Below are 26589 nucleotides of genomic sequence, written 5' to 3' on the forward strand. Positions count from 1 at the left end.
TGAGAGGCTTACACACACACACACACACACACACACACACACACACACACACACACCTCGCGATAACAACGGTCGAAATGATAACTGGAGGAAAGGTAGAGGGAAGCAACAGCGTGGCGGAGGGGAGCAAGGTAGGGTTGTGAGGTGTGTACAGACAGACAGGGAGAAGTGGAGGAGGCGGAGGAGGAAGAGGAAAGCTTCTCATCGCACGTTTGGCTGAAGAGTCGCGCCAGACGTGTGAGCAGCACTGCCCTCCATGCTGGGGTGGAGGAGACCCCGTACACCCGGCATGGTTGGAGACAAGAGCAGTGATCACGCCACGTAGACACCATCGTACACTAGGTCCAGCACTTGACCAGCAGGTTACCGCTGGGCGCACTATATGTCGTGATGCCTATAAGTACACGTCGCGGTGTTTGCATCATTCAGTTTAATCATGTTACTCTCTGCTCATGTCACACAGGTCATGTGCCAACAGCATCATGAGGACTGATTACCCGTCTTGGTCATAGCGTTCATGAAAACATACATGACTCTCTTCTTTGAATTCCCGTACATTACATATCAGTTTTCTGCATCATGTTCCCTCGTGCTTTGGTTATGTACAGGTTACATGTTTATGATAGAATTTGTTTCTTATTCTTTGTTTTATGGGAATCCTTGATGATCTAAAACTGCTTGGCAGAGGAAGATTTCTTTGAATGCCTTATATCCCTTTTTCTTAAGTTTTATGTATCTGACAATGAATGTGAATGACTACATATATCCTCTGGGGTTTAGTGCCAATTTAACTTGAACTACAAGTTAAAGTGAAAGTTAATGTAGCCCGGATAGCTCAGTCGGTAGAGCATTAGGCTTTTAACCTAAGGGTCCAGGGTTCGAGTCCCTGTTCGGGCGGGAGTTTTGAGGTGTGGTTGGAAGCCTTGATCCGGGCTAGTTCACCGTGGCCTTCCCCCTTCATCTTGGCGGGTCGTGGTGTGTGGTAGACGGACGCCTGATGGGACGCAGTCATGACCAACTGTGGATTGAAGGTTGGCTCATGTGAAGGAGGATTGTTGACGGTCGCAGTCTTGCTCATGACTGACCGAGTCCCTCATGACTCATGATTGTGTCTGTCTAAATGTGAAGGTTGATGGTTGTTACGTGGACTGTGAGTCTGAGAAATGTCTCCTGGAATGAGACATACGGTAGTCTGAGTGACGGGCGTCCTGACACACAGACACAACTTACTGCCGTAGATGTGGCCTTGAAGAAGAGAGGGAGGTGGATGCTGGAAGTGATATCTTAGAGGTAGTTTGTGGCTCTTACGTATTTGGTGAAGACAAACTTAACAGCTGATGGAGGACAGTTGTTGTCTGACTGAGGAAACGACCTGTCAGACAGCAAGGCAGGGGATGACACGCGTCATTCCCTGTTGTTGTGACCTGCACGTCAGTGTTGACCTCGTGGGAAATGTATTGACCGATCCTCTGGCTCAAGACGGATGTACGTAAAGGGATGAGGTCGATTTTCTTGCTCGTAAGCACAGAGGACAACTAGAGAACACTGTCAACAGCAAGCTTGGGGAGAAGGTATTGGACAGAGGATACGTGAGAGAACAGTGGCAGTGTAGCATGGTAGGATGAGAGATACTCAGGTGTTGCGTCCCTCACATACATACATAATAGCAAGACGAGATGGAGGGATGTTGTTGGCTGGGTTAACATGTGAGGAGGAGGAGGAGGAGGAAGAGAACTAATGAATGTCTGATGTGTTTAACACAAGAGAAGGTACACTTCCACATTGTAGTTAAGAATATAACTTGCCCTCTACACTAGGTTTGGTATAAGTGGAGATGGTCATAGCCATAAATGCTGTCATACATGATTAATACATATTAATACGTAAGTCTGGAACGATGAAGACTTAATGTTCTTGATTAATGGTTGTTGGAGGGAGGCCTAGTGGAACTGATATTATGCTTATTACAATACACTTCACATTTTATCATGAGAATAAACTTTTTTGGATTACAGTTGTCTCTAGCGTGTGTGTGTGTGTGTGTGTGTGTGTGTGTGTGTGTGTGTGTGTGTGTGTGTGTGTGTGTGTGTGTGTGTGTGTGTGTGTGTGTGTGTGTGTTTTGTGTATTTTAATTCACATATATATAATTTGACAATAAGTAACTTCCTTTGACAATTTCCGACTAACGTAGAATTAGGTTACCATTATGTGATCCATATGTGTTATCCTCCATCCACATCAGACATCCTTATTATCAGTTGTTCTTGACAAAAAAGATCAACCCATTATTTTTCTTATGTTCTCCTCTTTTATTATTATGATCTGGTATACAACAGTTGTTTGAAAGGTTTGTGATTACAGTCAAAACTTCAAGTGTAGAGGGAAGAAGTAAAGCACTTGTTCTTCCTTTTCTTTGTATATGAACATCATGTGTTCGCCAGTGTATGTTAAGTGTGTATTAATACCATGACTGCTGCTGCACGTTTAAAATTCCCGCCCGAACAGGGACTCGAACCCTGGACCCTTAGGTTAAAAGCCTAATGCTCTACCGACTGAGCTATCCGGGCTTGGAATGGCACTGTTGACCATCTAAATTTGCCACTTTGCCTTAGAAAATATAAGTGTAAATGGCTTTATGCATGTAAATAAACTTTGTAAATGAGATGGATTTATGCTGTGTTAGTTTTGGTCGGTGTTAGTTATTGAATATTTTGATACGAACTTCATGTGTAGGAATCTGAGTCTCTCTCTCTCTCTCTCTCTCTCTCTCTCTCTCTCTCTCTCTCTCTCTCTCTCTCTCTCTCTCTCTCTCTCTCTCTCTCATATATGTATATATATATATATATATATATATATATATATATATATATATATATATATATATATATATATAACACACACACACACACGTACGTCAGGAGTTGAATCAACAGAGAGGATGATATTTACGTTCCTGAATGATAACTTCTTCTCAGAAAGTATATTGAGTATCACATTGTGAGATATATATGAGGGTCTTCCGCTTCCCAATATTTACTCTACGTTGCAAAATAGTTTCGTAAAAAAGGATTGGATTTGGCCTGAGCTCTCCTGAGGGGAAATCTTATCATGTTTCCTCTAGTCTCTGTCATGAAAGGTTCTTTTCTCGTTCATCAGAGAATGTAACAAGAGTGTTACATTCCCAGTTGATGGAGAGTAAAGTAAGGATTCTTGAATGTTGTTAACAATGTTTGTACTTGGCTGTCTTCTCGTGGGATCATCACAGAGGCTTTCCCAGGCCCCTCCGGGGTTGTCGTTCGATCTGTGCTGGTTTGCATCATTGTGGGCTCTTGTCTCGCCCAGAAGACTCTGACCTGACAAATGAAACAAATATATTTCCGTCGACATATCATAGGGATGTATCACGACTTCCTCTCCTCTGGCACCATACCTTGATGTGGTGATGGTAGACTGTTATGGTAAACACCTGCAGCTTCCTGGTAGACGGACGTAGCGGACACGTCTCGTTCTGTGTTGCTCAGGTGATGGTGGTGGAAGCAGTGTACCAGAACAGCTGTTACTAAACTGGTGTTTGGGTATGACACAGCAAAATGTCTCTCTCTCTGTGAGTAGGATTCAAACTTACGCGGGAAAATCCCACCTGATATCTTGTCTGACACCTTAACCACTTGGCCATCAGTTGCAGTAATTATGACCAAGTGAAATACGTAATTTTCAGTGTCTATCTGTCTCTTATCACTTGTTTGTTACAGAAATATAGATTAAGAACATTCGTCTAATATGATGTCATTGAAGTAGTTCTTGCAGATGTTGATTTACATATGTTTACCTGAAGCATTGTTATAATTGATGTATTTCTTGTCTTTGGATTTTGATGGAATGAATTTTTTTTTTACTGTACTTTTCTGTAGAAAATAGGCAGTGATGGCCGAGTGGTTAAGGCGTCTGACTAGAAATCAGATGGGATCTTCCCGCGTAGGTTCGAATCCTACTCACTGCGCAAGTTGGTCCCCTTTTCTTTGAGATTCGTTAGAGGTTCCCTTCTGTGCTCACATAAGCTGGTCATATGGAATACATCATTTGTAAATCATCCACAGAACAGGAAGGCAGATGTGGGGTAAACAGGCTTCTTCTGTCAATGTTTTTCACCTATTTATCCTGTCACACATTACTCCCTCACTGTCAGCAGTGTTCACAAGCTTTAGCACATATGGCTACACATAACAGGGTCAGGTTGTGTATGAGAGGAGCTACATATCTTCAGAGCCTCCGGTACAGAACGCTTCATGTATCTGGTGAGGGAGAACGTTCTCTTGTGGTGACATTTCCTCAGAGTGTGTCCTCTGTGTACGTGTAATGTTTATCATTGCTTAACATCACCACTCCCGGCTTTCATTCTTCCTCCTGTGTGTGTACACAACAAGTTACTTATTGCATCGTTGTGTCCTTCTCTCACATACATGTACTTCACTCTGACCAGTGATTGTTATCATACCAATACTCTCCTCTTTAAAATCTCCAATTCTCTCTTTGTACAAGTCTGCTTTTATATGTGTGACGCCTCAAGTTTCCCAGACCAGACCACACTGTGCATGACCCTCCCCAACACGGGCGTCTCCTCTGCATCAAGTTAATCTCTTTCCGGAACACCCAGGTATTGTTCCCCTTTGAATAACGTCTCAGTTATCTTCTGGACAATGTTTGTAGTGAAGATGATGACGAAGTTACCGTAAGATTAGCAAGGCAGTGATGGAAATGGGTAACATATATATATATATATATATATATATATATATATATATATATATATATATATATATATATATATATATATATATGATTTGATTTGATTTCCTTTTTTCTTAAACATGTTTTTTGTTTCCTACATGTTTATTATACAGTTGTGCCATCATTTATTCGTGTAATGCTCAACCTTCCCTGTCCAGATGTTTGACGGTGTTAGTGTTGTGTACGTACGTCCACCAGCGACTGACTCTCCTGCTAACACCACACATGATGGTAGTCAGGGAAAGTCTTCGCCAGTGTTGTAATCATTACATGGATCCAGTATCTTCACTGTTGCGCTACATTGTGACCTTCCTTACCATTATAACACACTGGCTGTAAACCTATTTCTCACGAGGATATCGAGAGGGTGTTATAACCACGGGGCAGATTACGGGCGGCCACACGTTGCTAAGATAATATATAAGCAAGCGCATGTCCTGGGATGGTAAAAGGGTTCAACTCTCGCAGTGAGTAGGATTCGAACCTACGCGGGAAGATCCCATCTGATTTCTAGTCAGACGCCTTAACCACTCGGCCATCACTGCACATTTTGATGAGAGAGTTACTTTCTTTGTTCTTTCTTTCTTTCTTCTGTGTAGTATCTTCCGGAGGAGAGGGAACTGTACAGTTACACCTTTATCTTGTGCAGAGTCATCAGCGCTGGGGGTCTCCTTCATATTTGCCCTGAGGCGAGGTACCGTGGCACGTCACACACACACACACACACACACACACACACACATATTTGATGGCCATTGTTCAGACATTGTAAGAGGTGAGAAGTTACCAGAATTTCCTCGGTAGTCTTGTTCCATTTTGTTCAGTAATTGGTGAGCGACAGGTGGAGGGTGTAACTAACTAACGTTGGGTCATTCATGCTAGAGAGGGATTGACTGTGTATGTGTGTAAACTCGTGATCCTTGTAGGTAAAGGAATGCTTTTAACCCGTTGCTGTTCCTCAATTATAACTCTCTCTCTCTCTCTCTCCCTCTCTCTCTCTCTCTCTCTCTCTCTCTCTCTCTCTCTCTCTCTCTCTCGAGCACGATGATTTAATGCCTGGAGTACGATGTTGACTTCTTGAGTACGATAATTCACTTGGCGGAGTACGATGACTTTCCCAGTGTAGTACAGTGTGAGAGTATTGATTGCGGGTTTTCAACTTTTTACGTACGATGACAACACCTTGAGGACGACATTATGTGCCGAAGTGTTTGGTCAAGTGTCAGGTCATCATAACCAAGAGTCGTGCTCAAGGATCGCACCGTCGTGCTCAAGAATCGTACCTTCGTGCTCAAGGATCGTAACGTCGTGCTCAAAGATCGCACCGTCGTGTACAAGGATCATACCGTCGTGCTCAAGGATCGTACCGTCGTGCTCAAGGGTCGTACCGTCGTGCTCAAGGATCGTACCGTCGTGTACAAGGGTCGTACGTCGTGCTCAAAGAGCGTACCTTCCGTGCTCAAGGATCGTACCGTCGTGCACAAGGATCGTACCGTCGTGTACAAGGGTCGTACGTCGTGCTCAAAGATCGTACCGTCCGTGCTCAAGGATCGTACCGTCGTGCTCAAGGATCGTACCGTCGTGATCAAAGATCGTACCGTCGTGCTCAAAGATCGTATCGTCGTGTACAAGGATCGTACCGTCGTGCACAAGGATCGCACCGTCGTGCTCAAGGATCGCACCGTCGTGCTCAAGGATCGTACCGTCCGTGCTCAAGGATCGTACCGTCGTGCTCAAGGATCGTACCGTCGTGATCAAAGATCGTACCGTCGTACTCAAAGATCGTATCGTCGTGCTCAAAGATCGTATCGTCGTGTACAAGGATCGTACCGTCGTGCTCAAGGATCGTACCGTCGTGCTCAAGGATCGTACCGTCCGTGCTCAAGGATCGTACCGTCGTGCTCAAGGATCGTACCGTCGTGATCAAAGATCGTACCGTCCGTGCTCAAAGATCGTACCGTCGTGTACAAGGATCGTACCGTCGTGCTCACAGGAGCTAACTTAGCCTAAGATAACGTACCAATATATCTTATGTAGTTCTGTATTAGATACAAGCTCACAACTGCCAAGCGATGCCCAGTAGAGAAATATGAATGAATATCATAAAGCCACAGATTCATCAGTTCGTATGGTAATAAAATACAAACAACGCTGTCTCGCAGTGAGTAGGATTCGAACCTACGCGGGAAGATCCCATCTGATTTCTAGTCAGACGCCTTAACCACTCGGCCATCACTGCATTAATTTCCTTCACAAGCCTTTTAATTTCCTTCAAAATTAACGAAACATAAATTTCATTAAACCTCCAATGATAAAACAGGTTTAGTTCCGCAAATAAGAGAATGTTTCCTTGTGTCGAAGGTGTCGTAAAGTGTCATGAGTCAAGGCTTCAACTGTTAAGGTTCATTGTATCGTCCAAAGTTTTCAACTTTATAATGAATTAATTTAATGTTTCTTGTAATGATAATCAAGACAAATACGTCAGAGCAAACCTTACTTACTGACGTTGTTTTTATTTGTCTTGATTTACAAATGTAAATATCATCATGATGGAGCAAACTACTTTGAACTATTTTCAAAGTAAATAAGAGGCTTTTAATAAGTCTTTATGCAGTGATGGCCGAGTGGTTAAGGCGTCTGACTAGAAATCAGATGGGATCTTCCCGCGTAGGTTCGAATCCTACTCACTGCGAGACAGCGTGTGACATTTTCAACTCCTTGAGCACCATGTGATGACCTTGCAGGTCAGGTCAAAAGTCACGCAGGCCTACCTGATGGTCGTACTTACGACCGGGTCGTACAGTCGTCGTGCCAAGCTGTTCTGAAGGGGTTGGGGGATGTGTGTGAGGGGAGTATAATGTTATCCACATGCGTCTTTCCTGTACAGATGGATGATTTACTTATGTGCATTCGGTACGTTGAGCAGCCTTAGTGAGTCAGGTTATGGCATTATAGAGCATGGTCTCTGTGCCTGCTTGCTTGTTACACTACATCTGTTGCTTACCTCACCTGGTGCCTGCTTGAGGCCTTGCCTGCTGGTCACCTTCCTTCCTCACGTGTCTTTCCTAATGACTAAAATGGTGGTCTCTTTAATATTACTTTATATATATAATTTGTGGAACTGGAACGTTTGTAGAATGAGAAAATAAATATGGTAATGTATTTGAAGACAAAGATATAGAGAAATTGAGGGAAGTTCAAAGAATGTGAACAATATCCTGTCAGATACATATTGGGAAGAGTGAGGATGTATTAGACAAGGTGTAGTGAAGATAGTCATCCACAGTGCTGCTCAAGGGTAAACCCAGCAGTAGTGATGAAGTGATGCCTGGAACACTGAAGCGCTACACATCCAGTAAACATACCACTACAGAACAAGTCTCTCTTACCAAAATAGCTTACGAGAGACAACTGCATCTGCAGAGAACGTGGCATAGATTAGCTGCAGGAGGGCTAGTATACAACTTGCATAGACCAAAAGGTTCCACTGCGCAGTGAGTAGGATTCGAACCTACGCGGGAAGATCCCATCTGATTTCTAGTCAGACGCCTTAACCACTCGGCCATCACTGCATATAGTTGAGGAGGGAATTTGAAAACTTTGTCTTTATATATATATATATATATATATATATATATATATATATATATATATGTGTGTGTGTGTGTGTGTGTGTATGTCTGTGTCTGTGTGTTAGTACATCCCTGTAAGGATTTATTAACAGCGTGGAAGAGACCCAGTGGTCTGTTGTTGTTTGAGTTTTGTATTCCGTTTTATTAAATGTATTATTTAGTGTTCCTGGTTTGTGGTTTTGTATTCCGTTTTATTAAGTGTATTATTTGGTGTTCCTGGTTTGTGGTTGTATATGGAATTATGTTTGTGTCTGTCTTACTGAAGTTTAATGAAGGTGTGTGTGAAGGTATTTCCTCCTGTTATGAATGTTGAAATATTCTGTATTTCCGGTGCAGGGTGAGGACGCACTGCTTACCTGAGGAGGTATTATTGTAGTGTACACATGTCTTATGTTAGTGTGAGTGTTGACATTGTCGAGTAAGTGGTTTTGAAAGAGTTTGACGGTACAACGGTACGTACGAGCACTGAGCAGGATGCTACAGGAGTGAATATGTAAGGCTACGACTATTATGAGTTAATGTGGAATGGTTTGAGTCTGACAGATGAACGTGTTAGATCTCTAGTTTCTGTTGTACATCTCTCTCAGGTAGAGTACTCGGTGTACCCCGGGGTCAACACCTAGTGATGCTGGACGTTCCTCCTGGGGCAAGGTGTAGCCTCACCATCACGTGGAACGTATCGTAACCCAACATGTGTCGACTCTCTGGCCTGTCTGCACGAAGCACGTGACTGCAGGTGGTCACCTAAGGTTTGCTGTTATCTGCCTCATTTTGTGAAAGATTTATCATTGTAAAGTGAAAATAAACATAGTCTCCATTGAGAGGGCATCACCATGGCCTCCACTGCGGCCAAGGCACAATACACCAGCTGTAATATGGCACGAACCGCACGTGTGTGTGTGTGTGTGTGTGTGTGTGTGTGTGTGTGTGTGTGTAGTAGCTACACGTCTGGTGAAAATGTTCATATATGTACAGTGCAAGCATGGAAGGTACCCCCCGATGATGATGATGATGATGACGTAATTGTATCGGTAGCAAATTGTGTTATTAATACGTAATCGAGTTGATATATAAATGGGATGAAATGGTATGGGATGTGAATGTAATTAGTGTTATATATAATTGCATTTATGTATAATAGTATTGATATATAATTTAGTTTTAACATAATTAGATGAATAAGTCATATATATTGTGTAAGCTAAGTGTAAGCATGCTATATACAGTTACAGTTTGATTTGGTACATAATTGAGGTATATAATTGAATCTACATGTCGTGTGTTATATGTTATTAGCTTAGTATATGGTTCTGGAGGAGGGCACAGGGCGGGTGTGCGTGCTCATTGTGCCGGTACTGGCACAGGGAGGGTGTGTGTGCTCAGTGTGCCGGTAGTTGGACAGGGCGGGTGTGTGTGCTCAGTGTGCCGGTACTGGCACAGGGCGGGTGTGTGTGCTCATTGTGCCGGTACTGGCACAGGGAGGGTGTGTGTGCTCATTGTGCCGTTACTGGCACAGGGAGGGTGTGTGTGCTCAGTGTGCCGGTAGTGGGACAGGGCGGGTGTGTGTGCTCAGTGTGCCGGTACTGGCACAGTGTGTGTGTTCATCCGTGGTACATGACGCTCTTACCAGACTCGCCTTGAGTCAAACCCGCGTCTTGACATGTTATGCTGGGAACCCGCTGTTGTAGTGGGTGATACTTTGCCCAGATCTACCTGTTACGTTTCCAGTTGACTGGCTGGTGTAGGTGTGAATACTGCCACACAGCACAGCTGGACCACAGAAAACCCCAGCCATTACTCTCCTGTTTTCCCTCACCATCTGTCTGCGTCATGGGGTGACTCTCCTGTGTGATGCTACATCATCTCCTGACACAATTAATGTCACCCACAAAATCCCGCCCGAACAGGGACTCGAACCCTGGACCCTTAGGTTAAAAGCCTAATGCTCTACCGACTGAGCTATCCGGGCCGTAAAGAATGGTAACTGATGCTTGGATTTCATCCACATCCTCCCAACAAAAGTGGTTCTAATGATGAGGCAAACGACCAAGAATATTGAAGTCATTTTCACTGCGTACCTCCAGATTCATGTGTGTGTGTGTGTGTGTGTGTGTGTCTCCTCCACCGTCAAGACCGAGCACTAGCCACTAACACTCATCTGTGGACGGACGCCTGTAGAGCGAGTTCTCCGACCACATTATACTTCTTTTCGTCCATTTAGAATGATACATCCTCATCGTAGTGACGTTTTCTTGAGCCTAACCAGAAACAGGCGGAGTCCGGTAGAGCCTGTAATTTATATATATATATATATATATATATATATATATATATATATATATATATATATATATATATATATATATATATATATATGCGTGTAAGCAGACAGAATATTAATACACTGTTTATTTAAAAGCCAGTTCATATGTAACACTCACTCGCTTCCTGTTGGTTTTGTCAGTTTTTCTCCACACGTTCTCTTCATTAGATGAAGTGTGAATTTGATTTCCTTTGTACATTTTCACTTTATCTTGAAGTACACGAGTCGTCTTGCGCACACGAACACTTCTCACCTTATAGCCTCTATAATCAGTTTGATTGAAGATGGGCAGTACAAGGGATAGAGTAAATTGGAGCGGTGAGGTATGCTGGGGTCGACTTGCTGTCATTGGATTGAACCAAGGTATGTGAAAAGTCCAGGGTTAAGCATTTGAATCATGTGCTGTTCTTAAACTGTATATAAGTGGCTAAGTATAATAATGAGATCGCTACCAGTCTTCCCAATATAAAACATAAAGCTTTACAAGTATTCTGCTTGTTGTGTTTTCAGAATACCCTGTAAAAGCTGTAATACGTTTCATATTGGGGACACTTCGAAATCTGTCCCAATCATATATGAACCCTGACGATGTAATACCACGATAGTGCACTCATGAACTATCGTGTTTATATATATATATATATATATATATATATATATATATATATATATATATATATATATATATATATATATATATGTGTGTGTGTGTGTGTGTGTGTGTGTGTGATTAGTGGTTGGATGTATATATAAGATTACTAACTACAGCAAATATGTAAATTTATTAATAAGGATGTAGATAAGCTATATTACAAAGTGGAATATAAAGATTGTGTAAGAGAATAAATCCATAAGAAACACGAATCTTTGATTACATAGAAATAATATTATAAATATTTTTAGTCAAATTTTATATTGAGACAACGTTGTTCCCTATGTCTTCCATGCTGATACATTTTATAGAGCATACACACAGCCACCTTAGTGCTCACTACAGCACGTAGACCGAGCTGTGCCAAAAATGGTACCCGCAGCACACACACACCCATCCTGTGCCAGTAATGGCACACATGAGAAGTGTGAGGCTTAGTCTTGGCGAACCTATACACACACACACACACACACACACACACACACACACACACACACACACACACACACACACACACTGTTGTAAGGTGGCTCAGAATGAAGATAGATCGTGTGGGATCGCGATATGTTATCAACATGGAAAGGTGGTAGGTTGTAGTAGTAACTATATAACATTAGTATGTAAAAACGTGATATGAGTTGAGGAAAATGTTTGAAGGTGACGAGGGAAGACATATGTTATGAGTGCAGGACAGAGACGCTGTTGTTGTATATTGACATTGTAGAACACCGTCTGGCCGAGTTGAACAACACATTATGATAAACCTTAAATTTCACTGCCCGGATAGCTCAGTCGGTAGAGCATTAGGCTTTTAACCTAAGGGTCCAGGGTTCGAGTCCCTGTTCGGGCGTAATTTTGTAGGGAAAGGGTCTCCCGTTGCATGTGATTAGCTGTTTATAAATAGGTAAGTCACCCTCTCGTGGCGACAGATGCCAGAGAAAACGGTGGACGTGGACCATGTGTATTAGATTGCAGTGAAGTGCAGTAAGGTTGGCCAGGTGGACTGTGTTATTCCTTGTGCTCTAACATTGGTCAGGATGAATAGGGTCATAGCTTATCTAATCAGGGAGGTGACCAGTGACTCGCCATCATTATCAAGGACGTAGTTGGGATCTGCTGCAGGAGATGACCCAGCCGTATCCTCTCTGTCGTAGTTGATGCCTCAGTCCCATTCTGTGTCCTCCTCATCTTGCTGGCCCTCCTGGTCTCCACCCACCATCCTCCTGCCCTGTTTACCCTCGTACTTCTTTTTTTTTTTTTTACCGTCTTCGTAGTCGTCAGCTATTATCATGATTACTAAGTTCCCTTTTATCTTTCATATTTCTTTCTCTGTTTTGTTATCTTGTTCATCTTTCTTATTATTTCTCCGTAGTTCCCTTCTTCTCCTACTGGTTCCTCTCCGTCAACACTTGTTTGTCTCCCGTCTTCCGTCTGTCAACATCCATATCAAACACGTGTGACGCAGCTGACCCGGTGTGACCCATCTCAACAGGTAGGGTCGTCTCCTTCCTTCTGTTTTCTTTATGTCTCATCTTGCTTCCTCTCTGACTCCTCCTCTAGCCCTTCCACCTCCTACTTCGTGCTGTTTCTCTTTCTTTTGTTTCCTCGATCTCATCTCGCTTCACTTTTGTCTTTCGTTTGTAGCTCGTTCTTGTGTTTCTTCCCTTTATCCTCGCCTGACTTGTCCTTTTCTTCCTGTCTGTTCTTCCTTTTCTTCTTCCTTCTGGTTCTTCTCAAAGCCCTCCTCATCTTCCTAATCCTTCTGTTGCTTTCCCACCACCTCCTAGTTCTCTTTCTGCCTCTCCTTCTCTGTTCTTTCTTTCTGTCTTCCTCTTCCTCCTCCGCTTCCTCTTTGTCTTTATCCTTCTAGTTTGGCCGCTCTAGAAGACTGCAGTAGTGGTCTCCTGTTGCAAGGAAAGTTGAGTCATTTGTGTTGGCACAAATTAAACCATCAGTCGTCTTGTTAGTGAGTGACCCACCCTCGCTCCTCACCAACTCTTGAGAAAATCCATCATAAAGTATATTACATGAAATGTACATATTCGAATGACTCACTCGGTAGAGCATTTTTTTAACCTAACCTAACCTTTTAACCTAAGGATCCAGGGTTCGAGTCCCTGTTCGGCGGTGAAATTTTGAAAAAATAGGGGGATCTCTTTTTGTAGAAATTATAGGGAACGACTGGAGAAGTTACCCCTAACAAATAGACCACATAAACTATGTTTTCTTTGATGCCGGAGTGCACCATAACCCTTGCATCAAAAACCCATACTGTTTTTTCTTTAATTGCTAATGATTGTTCTACTTTTGCGCCCGAAAATGATATAATCCAACAACGTATTATACCTAAATAGATTCTGTTACCCACAGCAGCAGACTTGTGGACTCGTAGAAGAAGCTGTCCGCAATAGACTGGTGGATCTAAGGAAGCAGCTTATCTCAGAGGCAGCAGAAGCAACCAGGAAATACACGTCATCAAGACTGGGACGTGAGGTGAGGACCTGCTCATGTACGGCGCTGACCCCTGTAAAGAAACAGGTAATATATATATATATATATATATATATATATATATATATATATATATATATATATATGTATATATATATATATATATATATATTCTTGTTTTTATTCGACATCATCTTTATACTGCGCCTCTATCAATGTGCTTCATTCCATTTATGACACGGTTTTGCTTTCGAAACCCCTGATTGTTGTATCCATACCCCAGTATGTATTTTCGTAATGTATTAAACCCCCCATATATCCTTTATTGATTTACACAAACCCCATACATGCTTTGTTAATTGACCTGAACCCCACATGTGCTTTTAATTTGTTCAAACACGTATGCTTACTTTACTTACGTAAACTCCTACTTATCCTTTATCTTCCTAACCCATGTTATATTTTTCTGTGTTTGGTTTAAATACAGATTATAAACCCACATATATTCTCTGTTGTTTACCCAGACACATATATTTGTTTCAGTCAGTACTTAGGTTTAGTCATATACAAACCCAACATATTCTCCTTTGATCTCATCAAAGCTTCATACAACTCTTATTTATTTATTAATATACTTAACCTGCAGACGTGCTTGATATCATTACTAGACGTGATGTTTCTGTTGCCACTGCCACAATTTGTGGTATATAATCCTCCCTGAACTCCTCTGATGCATAACTTTCCTACCCAGGCTTCCACATTTGCTCTGTCTTCCCTGCAGTTCCACGAAATCTACTTTGTCTATGTAATTAAGACTGTCCCTCACCCCTCATGTGTTTTATTATACTAGCAGAACCCCACATATACCTGAACATAGCTATCTAAAACCCACACTTTCTGTACTTATGATCTAAACCCCATAATGTGCAGTACTTCTCTACGGAAACACCAACAAAGTATTTATATATCTCTCTCCAGCCCACGTATGCTTTACCTAGCTGGACCGGCCACCTCCACGTGTCTGTGTTGTGTGTCACCCAGGAGGCAGCAGGAGCGACTGCCACTACGTCATACACCTCAGTATGGGACGCGGGCACCCACTGGTGTAAGGCTCTTCCCCCATGTACACAATCTGGTAATATTAGTTAATTTTGTTGTATTCGCCATTGTTTTCATATAGCAGTCTCATCCTCTCCCAGATGTGACTTATTGATCACTTATTATTATTATTATTATTATTATTATTATTATTATTATAATAATGATTATTATTATTATTATTATTATTATTATTATTATTATTATTGCCTGGATGGTTCGGTCAGTAGAGCGATATTGTAGCATTAGTCCTCACATGTGATGGTTTGTTTGACCCACGTTATATTGTTTCTCCCTGACTCTACACATAGCACTTTCTTCCAGCGTAAACCCTCCCCTGTGCTGTATTCAACTACCTTCATTCCCACACGTATCTTCCTTTCGCTTCCATCCCACACACACTTATCTTTGTGTTGACTGTGAGTCCAACCCCACGTACTCTTTGTTTACCTCCACGTATTTTTCATTGTTCTACCTAAAGCCAACGTATGGATGAATGATGGTTGTGAGAGGTTTTCCCACGGTGCAATCTGGTTCACGTTTATACCGTAACGTCATGAAATATATATATGGATCCCCGAATATATGAAAGAAATGGTTGGTCGATATATAGTTTGTCGTGAGGGATTTGTAACTGTGACACCTCCTTTTCTTCTCATTCCTGGTTCTCGACTTCCTGCATCTTCTTTTTTACATTCTGTTTCCCTTGTTTTGCAACCAGGAGATGTTACCACTAAGCCAGGTTACTGCAACTTAAATACATGGAATAGAAAAATATTTTTGAAAATTGACTGAAGATCAACTTAACAAAAAAGGCCAATGTTTGCACATATTATTGCCCGGATAGCTCAGTCGGTAGAGCATTAGGCTTTTAACCTAAGGGTCCAGGGTTCGAGTCCCTGTTCGGGCGGAGTTTTGAAGACCAACCAGGGAGCATTCGGGCAAGTTACCCCTGCGGTGGGAAGATCCCAAAACGAAAACGGTGCAAATAGTCGCGTTTTCTTGAACTTGAATTTATTGAGGGACTATCCCATACCAAACTTTTTCTTTTATTGTATTTACTGGGTTAAGACGATTTCTGAAGTCTTCCTACTGAACATAGCCACTGTTATCGTTACGGAAGGCTACCTTCATATAAACTGTCCATTGTTGTTTGCGATGGTGACCCATAGACTTCACTTAGTTTCCAATAAACACACCCTGACCCCTTCATTTTATTCTCTCTCTCTCTCTCTCTCTCTCTCTCTCTCTCTCTCTCTCTCTCTCTCTCTCTCTCTCTCTCTCTCTCTCTCTCTCTCTCTCTCTCATTTCCGTTTCCATTTATCACTCGTTTAGCGTCCAGTAACCTCCCTGTTTCAACATATGTGGTGGGCGACCTTAATGACTATGTCAGTGTATAGTTGCTTTTTTATAGTGATTGTTGACTTCTGCTGCTACCACTACAAATAATGATAATAATAATAATAATAGATAATAATAATCTATATTATGATCATTTTTGTGTATTTGTGTAAGAAGTGTAAACCCTATACTTTACCGTGGGTGGAACACAAGAGGACTGGCTAGAGAGGGGCATGTGGAGGGGGAGGTGACTGTGAGGACAAAGATGTCTGTGTCTGAAGGTGTTGTAGTCCCGATGATGATGCTGCTATGGATCTCTGGCCCTGGAGGAATTAGAACATGAGATGGTGGACGTGTTTAACATGAAGTGTCTGAGTGCGGTGTAGGGTATGAGGCTAGTTGTGCGTTGGAGGTTTACGTTGTAGGGAAGAGGTGCGAGAGGTAACCCAGTGTGTGATGGAAGGCGTTGGGCAGGGTAGACTGAAGTGGTCTGAACAGATGAATCAGAGCATGAGTCAGGACTGACCGAGTCAGAGCAGCTACGTGTCATAAGTGGAGGGAGAAAGGGGGAGGGGAGGGGGAGACTAAGAAAGAGGTGGAAGGGTGGGGTGAAGGAGGCTTTGGGGCATCGGGGCCTGATCATTTAAGAGGTAGAGAGGCGTGCACGGGTAAAAGTGAATTGGATCGATAAGGGCGGTGGGGTGGGGGATTGTCAGTGGGCTGGACTAGAGTACATGAAATGGTTAAGGTAAACAGTAGGTCAGTGTTAGGGGCTAGGCTGTGGGTGGCTGGTTCTGGTTCAGGTGTATTATACGTGACATCTGGGGAGTGGTTGTGTGTAGGTAAGGCAGATGATCACTGTGATAGGACGGGACACACACACAAACACACACACACACACACACACACACACACACACACACACAGTACAAGAGGAGGAGGAGGAGCAAGGGTGGGTGTGTGTGTGGGTGTGTAACGTCTCCAGACGCACACAGTTGGCATTTCCTTCCTCATCACCGTCGAGGTCATGTTGGCAGGACCAGCAGGACCAACAATCTACCAACACCTGACCTGGGGGGGGGGGGGGGGGGACTCAACACCTGACCTGGGAGGCTCGCGCACTCATCATTGGTGAGTATCATGTATGGTATGTTGTGAAGGGACGCCTAAGTTACTGCAGTGCTCACCACAAAATGAAGTTGTGCAGAACACACCGGCCGCACGTGTGTATTACGTGCAGAGGGAACCTGGCATACGTATTGCCCCGTCTCTTAAACTTATACATATGTATGTACCATGTATGTGTACACGCCCACACACACAGCTTCTGTCAGGTACCTGAAGTGAGGGACGACCAGGTGTGACTAGCAGGGTTGGCTGTGGGTTACTTGCCACACCGAAGAATGGAAGGTGTGCGGGACCGTGCATGCATCATGGTCAACGATGCTAATATGTGCTTAGTCATGTTAAAACTAACACTCTGTCTCGCAGTGAGTAGGATTCGAACCTACGCGGGAAGATCCCATCTGATTTCTAGTCAGACGCCTTAACCACTCGGCCATCACTGCCCTGCCACGAATGTGTTTATGATCACCATTTGATCTTACGGAGAGAGAGTTTAACACTGTATTGCCCCGTCTCTTAACCTTTTGTGTGTGTGTGTGTGTGTGTATGTGTGGTATTCTGTTGACAGGCCTCCTGTTTTCTTGTGCAACTTCATAATCTGAATATGTTTACCACATTTACATTTCATCACAGTTTATTCCACTGCTGTATGATGATATAGTGTTATACTACATCTTCTCTATAACACACACACACACACACACACACACACACCAGCCGAAGGTAGGTACCCATCGAGACGAGGATGAACACCTTGGTTGGGTGTAGGCCGAGTTCTGTGGTCAGGATTCGAGCCCGGGCGGGCCCGTGTTTAATTGTGTACCTTACTGGATACATGTATTCTCTTAGGGCACCATCTCTTGAACGTCTCCCATATATATATGTATATATTTTTCCAAAAGAAGAAACAGAGAAGGGGGCCAGGTGAGGATATTCCCTCAAAGGCCCAGTCCTCATCCTCTGTTCTTAACGCTACCTCGCTAATGCGGGAAATGGCGATTAGTATATAAAATATATATATATATATATATATATATATATATAAATATATATATATATATATATATATATATATATATATATATATATATATATATATATATATATATATATATATATATATATAATTTCAGTAAAGACCAGATGTATCTTGTGTAATGAGGTAAACCTTTGCAGGGATCTTGTGGAAGGAGAACCTTACGTGTCGTGAAGCTTGGCTGCTGGTGGAGGTGTGAACACCTGACCATGTGGCACACCTGGAGGCTGGGGTTGTCGTGGTCCTCCAACATACGTACACAGGTAACAACCAACACCACTCGACACTAGCTTCCCTCAAGTCATATATATATATATATATATATATATGACTGTATGTGTGTAATGTCATCCTTGTGACTGTTCACGTTTGATTACGCTCATTTTCTTCCTTTCTATTTTCATTGTCCCTCGTAGGCAGCGTTTACCAAGGGTTCAGCCTGTGTGCTCTACCGATACTATCGACACAGTTTCAAAACTCTCGCCCGAACAGGGACTCGAACCCTGGACCCTTAGGTTAAAAGCCTAATGCTCTACCGACTGAGCTATCCGGGCTCTGAGCTACAGTTATGTATCTTACAGTTTTGCTACAGTATATTTACTGGGGACATTACTGTAGGTGTTGTAGTAATGATAATAAGGTGCAATTACTCGTGGCAAAATATTTGAACTGTTGCACATTTGCATACTTGACCAACGATAACAAATCAAGTGGTTGTAGGTTTGTAATGCTGATTGTAGTTGTTGAAGTTATATTAATGATAGTAGCACCATTAGTCGTTGTTGTAGTAGCAATAGTTTGTTGTTATAATACTAATTTTAGAAGTAGTAGATGGTGTAACTAGTAGTTGTTGTAGTTGTGGTAGTTATAGAAGTAATAGTAGTTGTTATTGTTGATGTAGTAGTTGTAGTTATTGTTGATGTAGTAGTTGTAGTTATTGTTGATGTAGTAGTTGTAGTTATTGTTGATGTAGTAGTTATTGTTGATGTAGTAGTTATTGTTGTAGTAGTTGTAGTTGTTATTGTTGATGTAGTTGTTATTGTTGATGTAGTAGTTGTAGTTATTGTTGATGTAGTAGTTGTAGTTATTGTTGATGTAGTAGTTATTGTTGATGTAGTAGTTATTGTTGTAGTAGTTGTAGTTGTTATTGTTGATGTAGTTGTTATTGTTGATGTAGTAGTTGTAGTTATTGTTGATGTCGTAGTTGTAGTCGTTTTGTTGCTATATTAGTCGTGATAGCAACTGTAGTTGTTGTACAACTACTCCTAGTGTTGTTGATGCTATTATTTGTAGATAAACATTTGTAAATATAACATTATAAAGATAACCTTGTATGTATGTCAAGATTCTTATGTTCTCACCACCTGAGATGGTTCACAGAGACAGCCTGGCTACACACGTACATGAGTACATGTTTGTACTCATGTACTTCTAGGATGCAGAGAATGACTCGTCCTCGTACTCATGATAGAAGCCTCCTGTCGCCCATGAAGTGGGACTTAACACCACAATGAGGTTGATGGCATTGTTATGGTGTGTGTGTGTGTGTGTGTGTGTGTGTGTGTGTGTGTGTGTGCCATTTTCCCTGAGCAGACATGACCAGCTGCCGCAGACGTCGCACAAGGAGCACGAGGTGATGTTAGGGTTGCCTGAACCCACCTCAAACTCTTTCTATATATACATCACCCCAGTGTGGGACTCGATGCCAAACATTGCCTTAACTTCCTATAACTCAGATGGCTTTTTATTCCTCATTAAATCTCTCACGTTCATTTGAAGAGTTCCCTCATATTTTGCGGAACCAGTTATGGATGATTTATGAGGGCATTAACTATCAACTCCTCATTTGCATCAGTAGATATGCATACGTATTTATATCGCATGATCTATTTTAACTTGATGTGAATGGGTCCATCATGAACGTCTGAGATGAAAAAGCTTTACGCTTTACATACATACTTGTGGTAATTACTGCTTTACATACATACTTGTGGTAATTACTGCTTTACATACATACTTGTGGTAATTACTGCTTTACATACATACTTGTGGTAATTACTGCTTTACATACATACTTGTGGTAATTACTGCTTTCTTATATTACCAGGAAGTGGAAAGATGTTTACCTTCGGTAAAGTACTCACCCAAGACACGGTAAGTCGACATGACTGCCCTGCTCGTATATTGTTTGTTTACATATATATATATATATATATATATATATATATATATATATATATATATATATATAGAGAGAGAGAGAGAGAGAGAGAGAGAGAGAGAGATGCGGATGGCTTCGCATGCGGGTATGTATTTTTGTCTTCGTATGTAAGTATATCTGCATGTATGATGTAGGTGTACGTACTGGGTTTGGAGGTTAGCCATCAGGTCAACTATAAACAACCATATAAAACACGCAGTCCCCATAAGAATGACATCGTGTAAAATAACTTTGAAACTCGGCTTCCAGATTCATGTAGATTTTGTATGTAAACTTTATAGTTGGAGACAGTGACCAACCATCCTTCCTGATCTCAGAGGTATGGAAGTGACTTTCTTGCCCCATTTTTATTGTTACCTTCAAATTGATGTTCTGTTTTGTGTTAGATTTTCGTCACTCATGATCAAATGATAGATTGACACTTTGCAACACATGTTTCAAGGAGGGAACCCGCCCCCCTGAGGTGTTGACAACCCACAAAGTTGCACCTCACAACACAGGCACAGAGTCTGGTGCCTCCTTCTGCCGAGGTGCCGGGCGAGGCACTGACATGGCCCGACTGGATGTTAGAGTGCAAGTGGAGGTGTGGGCGTGGGGTGGGGGTGCCTTGTGGTTAACAGGGTAGGTCGGGGGTGTATGTGGGCGTGGTCAGCCTGGGTGGGTAGCCAGATGCGTGTGTTCATCGACTTGTCTCATGTTATCTTGATGATTCTCTCATAATGATTTGCTTGATGTTTGCATGTGGTTTCAAGTTAGCCGGAGATGAATACGATGAGGGTTGCAGTGTGGTGGAGTGCTGTGCACACACCACTTGGGATAACATACTAACTGGCTAATATTGGTGCTTATCTTATATGTTACATATATATATATATATATATATATATATATATATATATATATATATATATATATATATATATATATATATATATATATATATATATATGTATGATTATGAGGTTACATTCTGCTGGACGTATGGGATCACATATACGTAATACTCTCATAACGAAACACTATTTCTATCTCTGTTTTTGAATAGTATTGTCAGGATTTGTTAGTTTGGCCTGTTATCATTAGGCATCCTTTCCCCTACAGTGAGGGCCAGCATGTAGGCCTGGACGACTTGTCTCACCAGTGAAGACCAACATGTAGACCTAGGCTACGTCTCCCTACAGTGAGGACCAACTTGTTACCTACAGATTTATCTTCTGACGAACACAAAGAGGACGTGGACATAACTTTGTGTATGGGGAATTAACATGTATGGTTGTGGGGGTGGCTTTTGATGAGAATTAGCAGTTTATTACCATTATTTTGAAATTTATATAAGATTAATTAATGCAACAACCTCGCATAAAGATAACGAGAGAGAGAGAGAGAGAGAGAGAGAGAGAGAGAGAGAGAGAGAGAGAGAGAGAGAGAGAGAGAATCGTCTCGTTTTCCGATATCAAATCTGGATTTAGATTTGAAGGTGTCAGGTTTGGTTCAGGATGTGTGGGTCTCGACTCCGTATGGTGTGAGCGGTAAGGCAGTCGTCCGGGGTGGAGTCACCAGCAACGTGAGTCTGGCAGACACAGTTTCAGATGACGTGACACAGCGAGGGAGGATTCGTATTCCACTTGAGAGTCCGCGTTGCCCAGGTGTGGGACATTGAAACATGAGGTTTGAAGTGCAGTAAAGACATACAGGGATGAAAATAAACACGGATTTCCAGCATGAACCTGTATAAGAAACGAGACTTCTCAGACAATGTTTGGATCTGTATGCGAGAGTATAATTGACGCCGTTTTCTGTACGTTGCGCCATCTAGCGCCGTACCGCAGGGTTCAGTCCTGGGACCATTACTCTTCTTGATGTCTGTAGATAATTTGGTAATAGGATTGGAATCCAACCAGGATGTTTGTGGCTACAGGGCCACGAGGGAAGTTGAGAATGGTGAGCATCGCGTCAAGTCACAAGGAGACTCGGGCAGACTGCAAGGTTTAGTTTGCATACTTGGTTGACGAGTTTCAGACCAGGGAAATGTACCGTACAGAGGACGGGACACGGTGAAGGAAGGCCTGCACTTTATACAGCGGAAGTTCCCTGCAGGAATGTGGATCACAAACACCCTTGGTAATGGACAGTTGATCTAATCTGTCTCCAGGAAAGTGTATAAAAAACAAACCGTCTGTTGGCGGACTTAAAGGATCGCAGAGAAGTGACAGAAGAGTCATGGGTGACCTGATCGCAGGGAAGTGACAGAAGAGTCAGGGGTGACCTGATCGCTGTTCATTTTGTTGACTACATCGATGAAGATGATAGTGGGCAGTTCTTGGTGAGATGTGGTAGGGTAGAACAACCAGAGGACATGGTGTGAAAATAAGAAACTCGTTAAGTTGTGTTTTGGTAGATGATCAAGTGTGTAACGCTCTTATAGTGCAGGATAAATTGTTGATTACACACACACACACACACACACACACACACACACACACACACACACACACACACACACACACATCCCTGTCATCCTCACAACATGTGCTGCTTATGAGGGAAGGTGTAGCAAGATGCACACATTCGCTCAGGCGGTACAGCATCAGGCTTTTAAACCTAAGGTTCCAGGGTTCGAGGTCGGTGTCCAAGCGAGTGTTTGAGTCATGGGAAGTGATGATGATGGTGTGGGGGGCGCCAGCAGGCTGCAGTGTCGGGCAGATATGACCGAACCTACATGACACCTGACCTGCAGGTGTGTTGACCTGCCTCGTGTACACCTGTTTGTGGTTATGGTTACCACGTCTCCACCATCACCATCATCACACCACCATCACCACCACCATCATCACACCACCATCACACCACCACCATCATCACACCACCATCACCACCATCACACCACCACCATCATCACCACCATCACCACCATCACACCACCATCACCACCATCACACCACCACCATCACCATCACCACCATCACCACCATCACACCACCATCACCACCATCACAACCATCACACCACCACCATCACCACCATCACCACCATCACACCACCACCATCACCACCATCACCACTATCACACCACCACCATCACCACCACCATCACACCACCACCATCACCACACCACCATCACACCACCACCATCACTCACGCTCTGTCCTGTTGAAATCACCTTCTCACAGACCTTGTCCCGTGTCTCATAGTCATGATGCAACGGGCAGGGGTGGGCACGTGGCAGGGGTGGGCACTGGGCAGGGGTGGGCACGGGGCAGGGGTGGGCACGGGGCAGGGGTGGGTACGGGGCAGGGGCGAAGACGGCAGCGTGGGCTCGGGGTAGGTGTGAGGACGGGGCAGGAGTGAGGGCGGGGCCGGGGTGGGCATGGGGCCGGGGTAAGTGTCAGGCAGGTGGTCCTGGATTTTGGGTTGTATGGGCAGAGTTTTTGGGCGTGGGTGAGTGTGGGTATTGTCATGGGCGTCGCGCGTGTGGCGACGGGTGTCGCGTGTGGGCCTCGTGGGCGTGAGTGTCGGGCTTCGTGGGCGTGAGTGCAGGGTTTTCTGGTGTGTAGGCGTTGTCGTGGGCGCGGGTGATGGCCGGCGGGTGTAGGGCGTGTGGTGTGGGCGCGGGTGTGGGAGTGTCGGTGTGGGCCCCGAGTCCCAGTCGTATCCCTGGCCATGACTGGTTCGGACGTAGTGTGGTGTGAGAGGTCGGTGGTGGTGCGCGGCGGTGCAGCCAAGATGAACGGACCTCCTCTCTCTAAGTCCCCGCTGGAAATCTTCAAACACACGGTAAGTGCGGGTTGCCCACCTTCCCCCAGCCCATCATTTACCCGGTGGCCGAGGCTGTGGACCCCGGGGGAGCACGGCAGGCCGCTGTCAGCCGCCACGGTAGGCCAGAGTGTCAGCAGAAGAGTAAGATAGGAAACCCGGGGATCCAGGCTGCGGTGTTGCCGTCTCTAGTGAAAGTGGGAGAGGGGGGGTTCATCCCTTCTCACAGTCCCGATACAGCGAACTGCAAGTGTTCTTCCCGGGACGTGCATGAGGCGTCAGGCCCCCAGGGTTGGCCTCCCGACGCCGCCAGCAGGAGGGCTGAGGGGCAGTAAAGTGTTGGTATGTGTGGTTGATGCTGGTGAGGGAGGCTGGTGCCGGGGGTGTGGGCAGGACGCGGGAGGCGGCACGAGGTTTATCCTCCCCAGGTGAGACACAAGCGCAGGTGACACTGTCCCTCTCTCATCCCGGGCCCCTCCGCTCCCTCGCCAGCCCTGCCCCCCTTTTCCACGCCCACGCTTCACCCTCACGCCCACGCTCGACGTGAACGCCCATGGACGAGGGGCGGAGGCCGGTGTGCAGCAGGGCGGTACTCTGGGTCCGTCGATTTCTGGCAGGGCCGGAGGGAATGTTGTTGGCTCACCTGCTGCTCCCTCCTCACAATGACGCAACGACTCGCCCCTCCAGACTGTCATCCACGAGACGTGGCCATCACTGGCTGTCATCCACGAGACGTGGCCATCACAGACTGTCATCCACGAGACGTGGCCATCACAGACTGTCATCCACGAGACGTGGCCATCACTGACTGTCATCCACGAGACGTGGCCAGCACAGACTGTCATCCACGAGACGTGGCCATCACAGACTGTCATCCACGAGACGTGGCCATCACTGACTGTCATCCACGAGACGTGGCCAGCACAGACTGTCATCCACGAGACGTGGCCATCACTGACTGTCATCCACGAGACGTGGCCATCACTGACTGTCATCCACGAGACGTGGCCAGCACAGACTGTCATCCACGAGACGTGGCCATCACTGACTGTCATCCACGAGACGTGGCCATCACTGACTGTCATCCACGAGACGTGGCCATCACTGGAGGAGCAGGAGATTATCTGTTTGTTATTCTTATCCACAAGAATTACTGTCGGCCTGTTGTGTTTACTGTCGGCCTGTTGTGTTTACTGTCGGCCTGTTGTGTTTACTGTCGGCCTGTTGTGTTTACTGTCGGCCTGTTGTGTTTACTGTCGGCCTGTTGATGTTGTGTTTGCTGTCGGCCTGTTGATGTTGTGTTTGCCATATTAAGTCATGCAATTTTTATGAGAATACTTTTAGGGTTTTCCCGAGATTGTATCTTCCATATTCGGGGAATATTTGAGGAATGTTAAGGTATTGCTGGAATATTCCAAACGCGTGAATATTCTAGATTTTTGTTACGAGCATTTTTCGAAAATTTTGGATATTTTATGATTATTGAAGATCATTGAGGAAATATGGGGTTTGAGAGGAAATACTTTAGGAATATAGGAGAATATTCTGAGATTACAAAGATTTGTAGGATTAAAGGGAATATTGTGGCATAAGGGGAAGTATGTGGTTATGTTATTATAAAAGGAATATTATGGAATAAGAGAAAATATTATGGGACTAAAGAGATAAATTTACGGGATTCTAGGATCATACAGATGACTGTGAGATAAATGAGGGAATATTGTGGGATTATAAAGATAATTCTCTTAGTTAATAAAGGAAGTGTAATGGGATTAGAAATGAAATCTTGTGGATTAAAGAGGTAACATTGTGAGGTTCCAGTGGTAGTATTGAGGAATTATAGAAGGAATAATGTTGAGGTATGGAAGGCAGAATGTAGCATCTGGATGCAAATTAGAAAATTGACAATTTATATAAAAATTTTGGTTATTTTTTATTTCAAAACTTGTACTTTGAGAAGGGATTGGTTGTGGATACAATGAATATATTAAGTTCATATCTCTACCTCAAAGAAGTACTGAACAAATGCTTGTACAAAATCACTGATGATAGGTTGCGTGAAGCAGGATGTTATATTTTGTTATTATATTAAAAGACTTGTGATGATTATTGTATAATATAAACATATTTAATCATAAACCTTGACACAAATGTTTCAGTAGCATTTA

General features: G+C 43.6%; 1 protein-coding gene and 12 non-coding genes across 13 annotated transcripts in view; 6 read left to right on the plus strand and 7 right to left on the minus strand.

Moving 5' to 3' along the window:
• Positions 1-824: 824 nt before the first annotated feature.
• TRNAK-UUU (transfer RNA lysine (anticodon UUU)) lies at positions 825-897 on the plus strand. The gene has a single exon. It is a non-coding gene; the product is annotated as a tRNA-Lys (tRNA).
• Positions 898-2494: 1597 nt separating this feature from the next.
• Positions 2495-2567, minus strand: TRNAK-UUU (transfer RNA lysine (anticodon UUU)). Its single transcript has one exon. It is a non-coding gene; the product is annotated as a tRNA-Lys (tRNA).
• A 1351-nt stretch (positions 2568-3918) lies between these two features.
• TRNAS-AGA (transfer RNA serine (anticodon AGA)) lies at positions 3919-4000 on the plus strand. The gene has a single exon. It is a non-coding gene; the product is annotated as a tRNA-Ser (tRNA).
• Positions 4001-5251: 1251 nt separating this feature from the next.
• On the minus strand, positions 5252-5333 carry TRNAS-AGA (transfer RNA serine (anticodon AGA)). Its single transcript has one exon. It is a non-coding gene; the product is annotated as a tRNA-Ser (tRNA).
• Positions 5334-6945: 1612 nt separating this feature from the next.
• TRNAS-AGA (transfer RNA serine (anticodon AGA)) lies at positions 6946-7027 on the minus strand. The gene has a single exon. It is a non-coding gene; the product is annotated as a tRNA-Ser (tRNA).
• Positions 7028-7398: 371 nt separating this feature from the next.
• On the plus strand, positions 7399-7480 carry TRNAS-AGA (transfer RNA serine (anticodon AGA)). The gene has a single exon. It is a non-coding gene; the product is annotated as a tRNA-Ser (tRNA).
• A 798-nt stretch (positions 7481-8278) lies between these two features.
• TRNAS-AGA (transfer RNA serine (anticodon AGA)) lies at positions 8279-8360 on the minus strand. Its single transcript has one exon. It is a non-coding gene; the product is annotated as a tRNA-Ser (tRNA).
• Positions 8361-10316: 1956 nt separating this feature from the next.
• Positions 10317-10389, minus strand: TRNAK-UUU (transfer RNA lysine (anticodon UUU)). The gene has a single exon. It is a non-coding gene; the product is annotated as a tRNA-Lys (tRNA).
• A 1783-nt stretch (positions 10390-12172) lies between these two features.
• On the plus strand, positions 12173-12245 carry TRNAK-UUU (transfer RNA lysine (anticodon UUU)). The gene has a single exon. It is a non-coding gene; the product is annotated as a tRNA-Lys (tRNA).
• Positions 12246-15781: 3536 nt separating this feature from the next.
• Positions 15782-15854, plus strand: TRNAK-UUU (transfer RNA lysine (anticodon UUU)). The gene has a single exon. It is a non-coding gene; the product is annotated as a tRNA-Lys (tRNA).
• Positions 15855-17771: 1917 nt separating this feature from the next.
• On the minus strand, positions 17772-17853 carry TRNAS-AGA (transfer RNA serine (anticodon AGA)). The gene has a single exon. It is a non-coding gene; the product is annotated as a tRNA-Ser (tRNA).
• A 1074-nt stretch (positions 17854-18927) lies between these two features.
• TRNAK-UUU (transfer RNA lysine (anticodon UUU)) lies at positions 18928-19000 on the minus strand. The gene has a single exon. It is a non-coding gene; the product is annotated as a tRNA-Lys (tRNA).
• Positions 19001-24310: 5310 nt separating this feature from the next.
• The window catches only part of Lmpt (four and a half LIM domains protein limpet), a 316740-nt gene continuing 314461 nt past the window's right edge, over positions 24311-26589 (plus strand). Inside the window, exon 1 of the mRNA XM_071693229.1 lies at positions 24311-24442. Within this exon, the coding sequence (XP_071549330.1) occupies positions 24329-24442 (114 nt within the window). The 5' untranslated portion in view covers positions 24311-24328. The remainder of the gene's footprint in view (positions 24443-26589) is intronic.

This window comes from Panulirus ornatus, chromosome 55, assembly GCF_036320965.1.
Source record: "Panulirus ornatus isolate Po-2019 chromosome 55, ASM3632096v1, whole genome shotgun sequence".
Classification (NCBI taxonomy): Eukaryota; Metazoa; Arthropoda; class Malacostraca; order Decapoda; family Palinuridae; genus Panulirus; species Panulirus ornatus.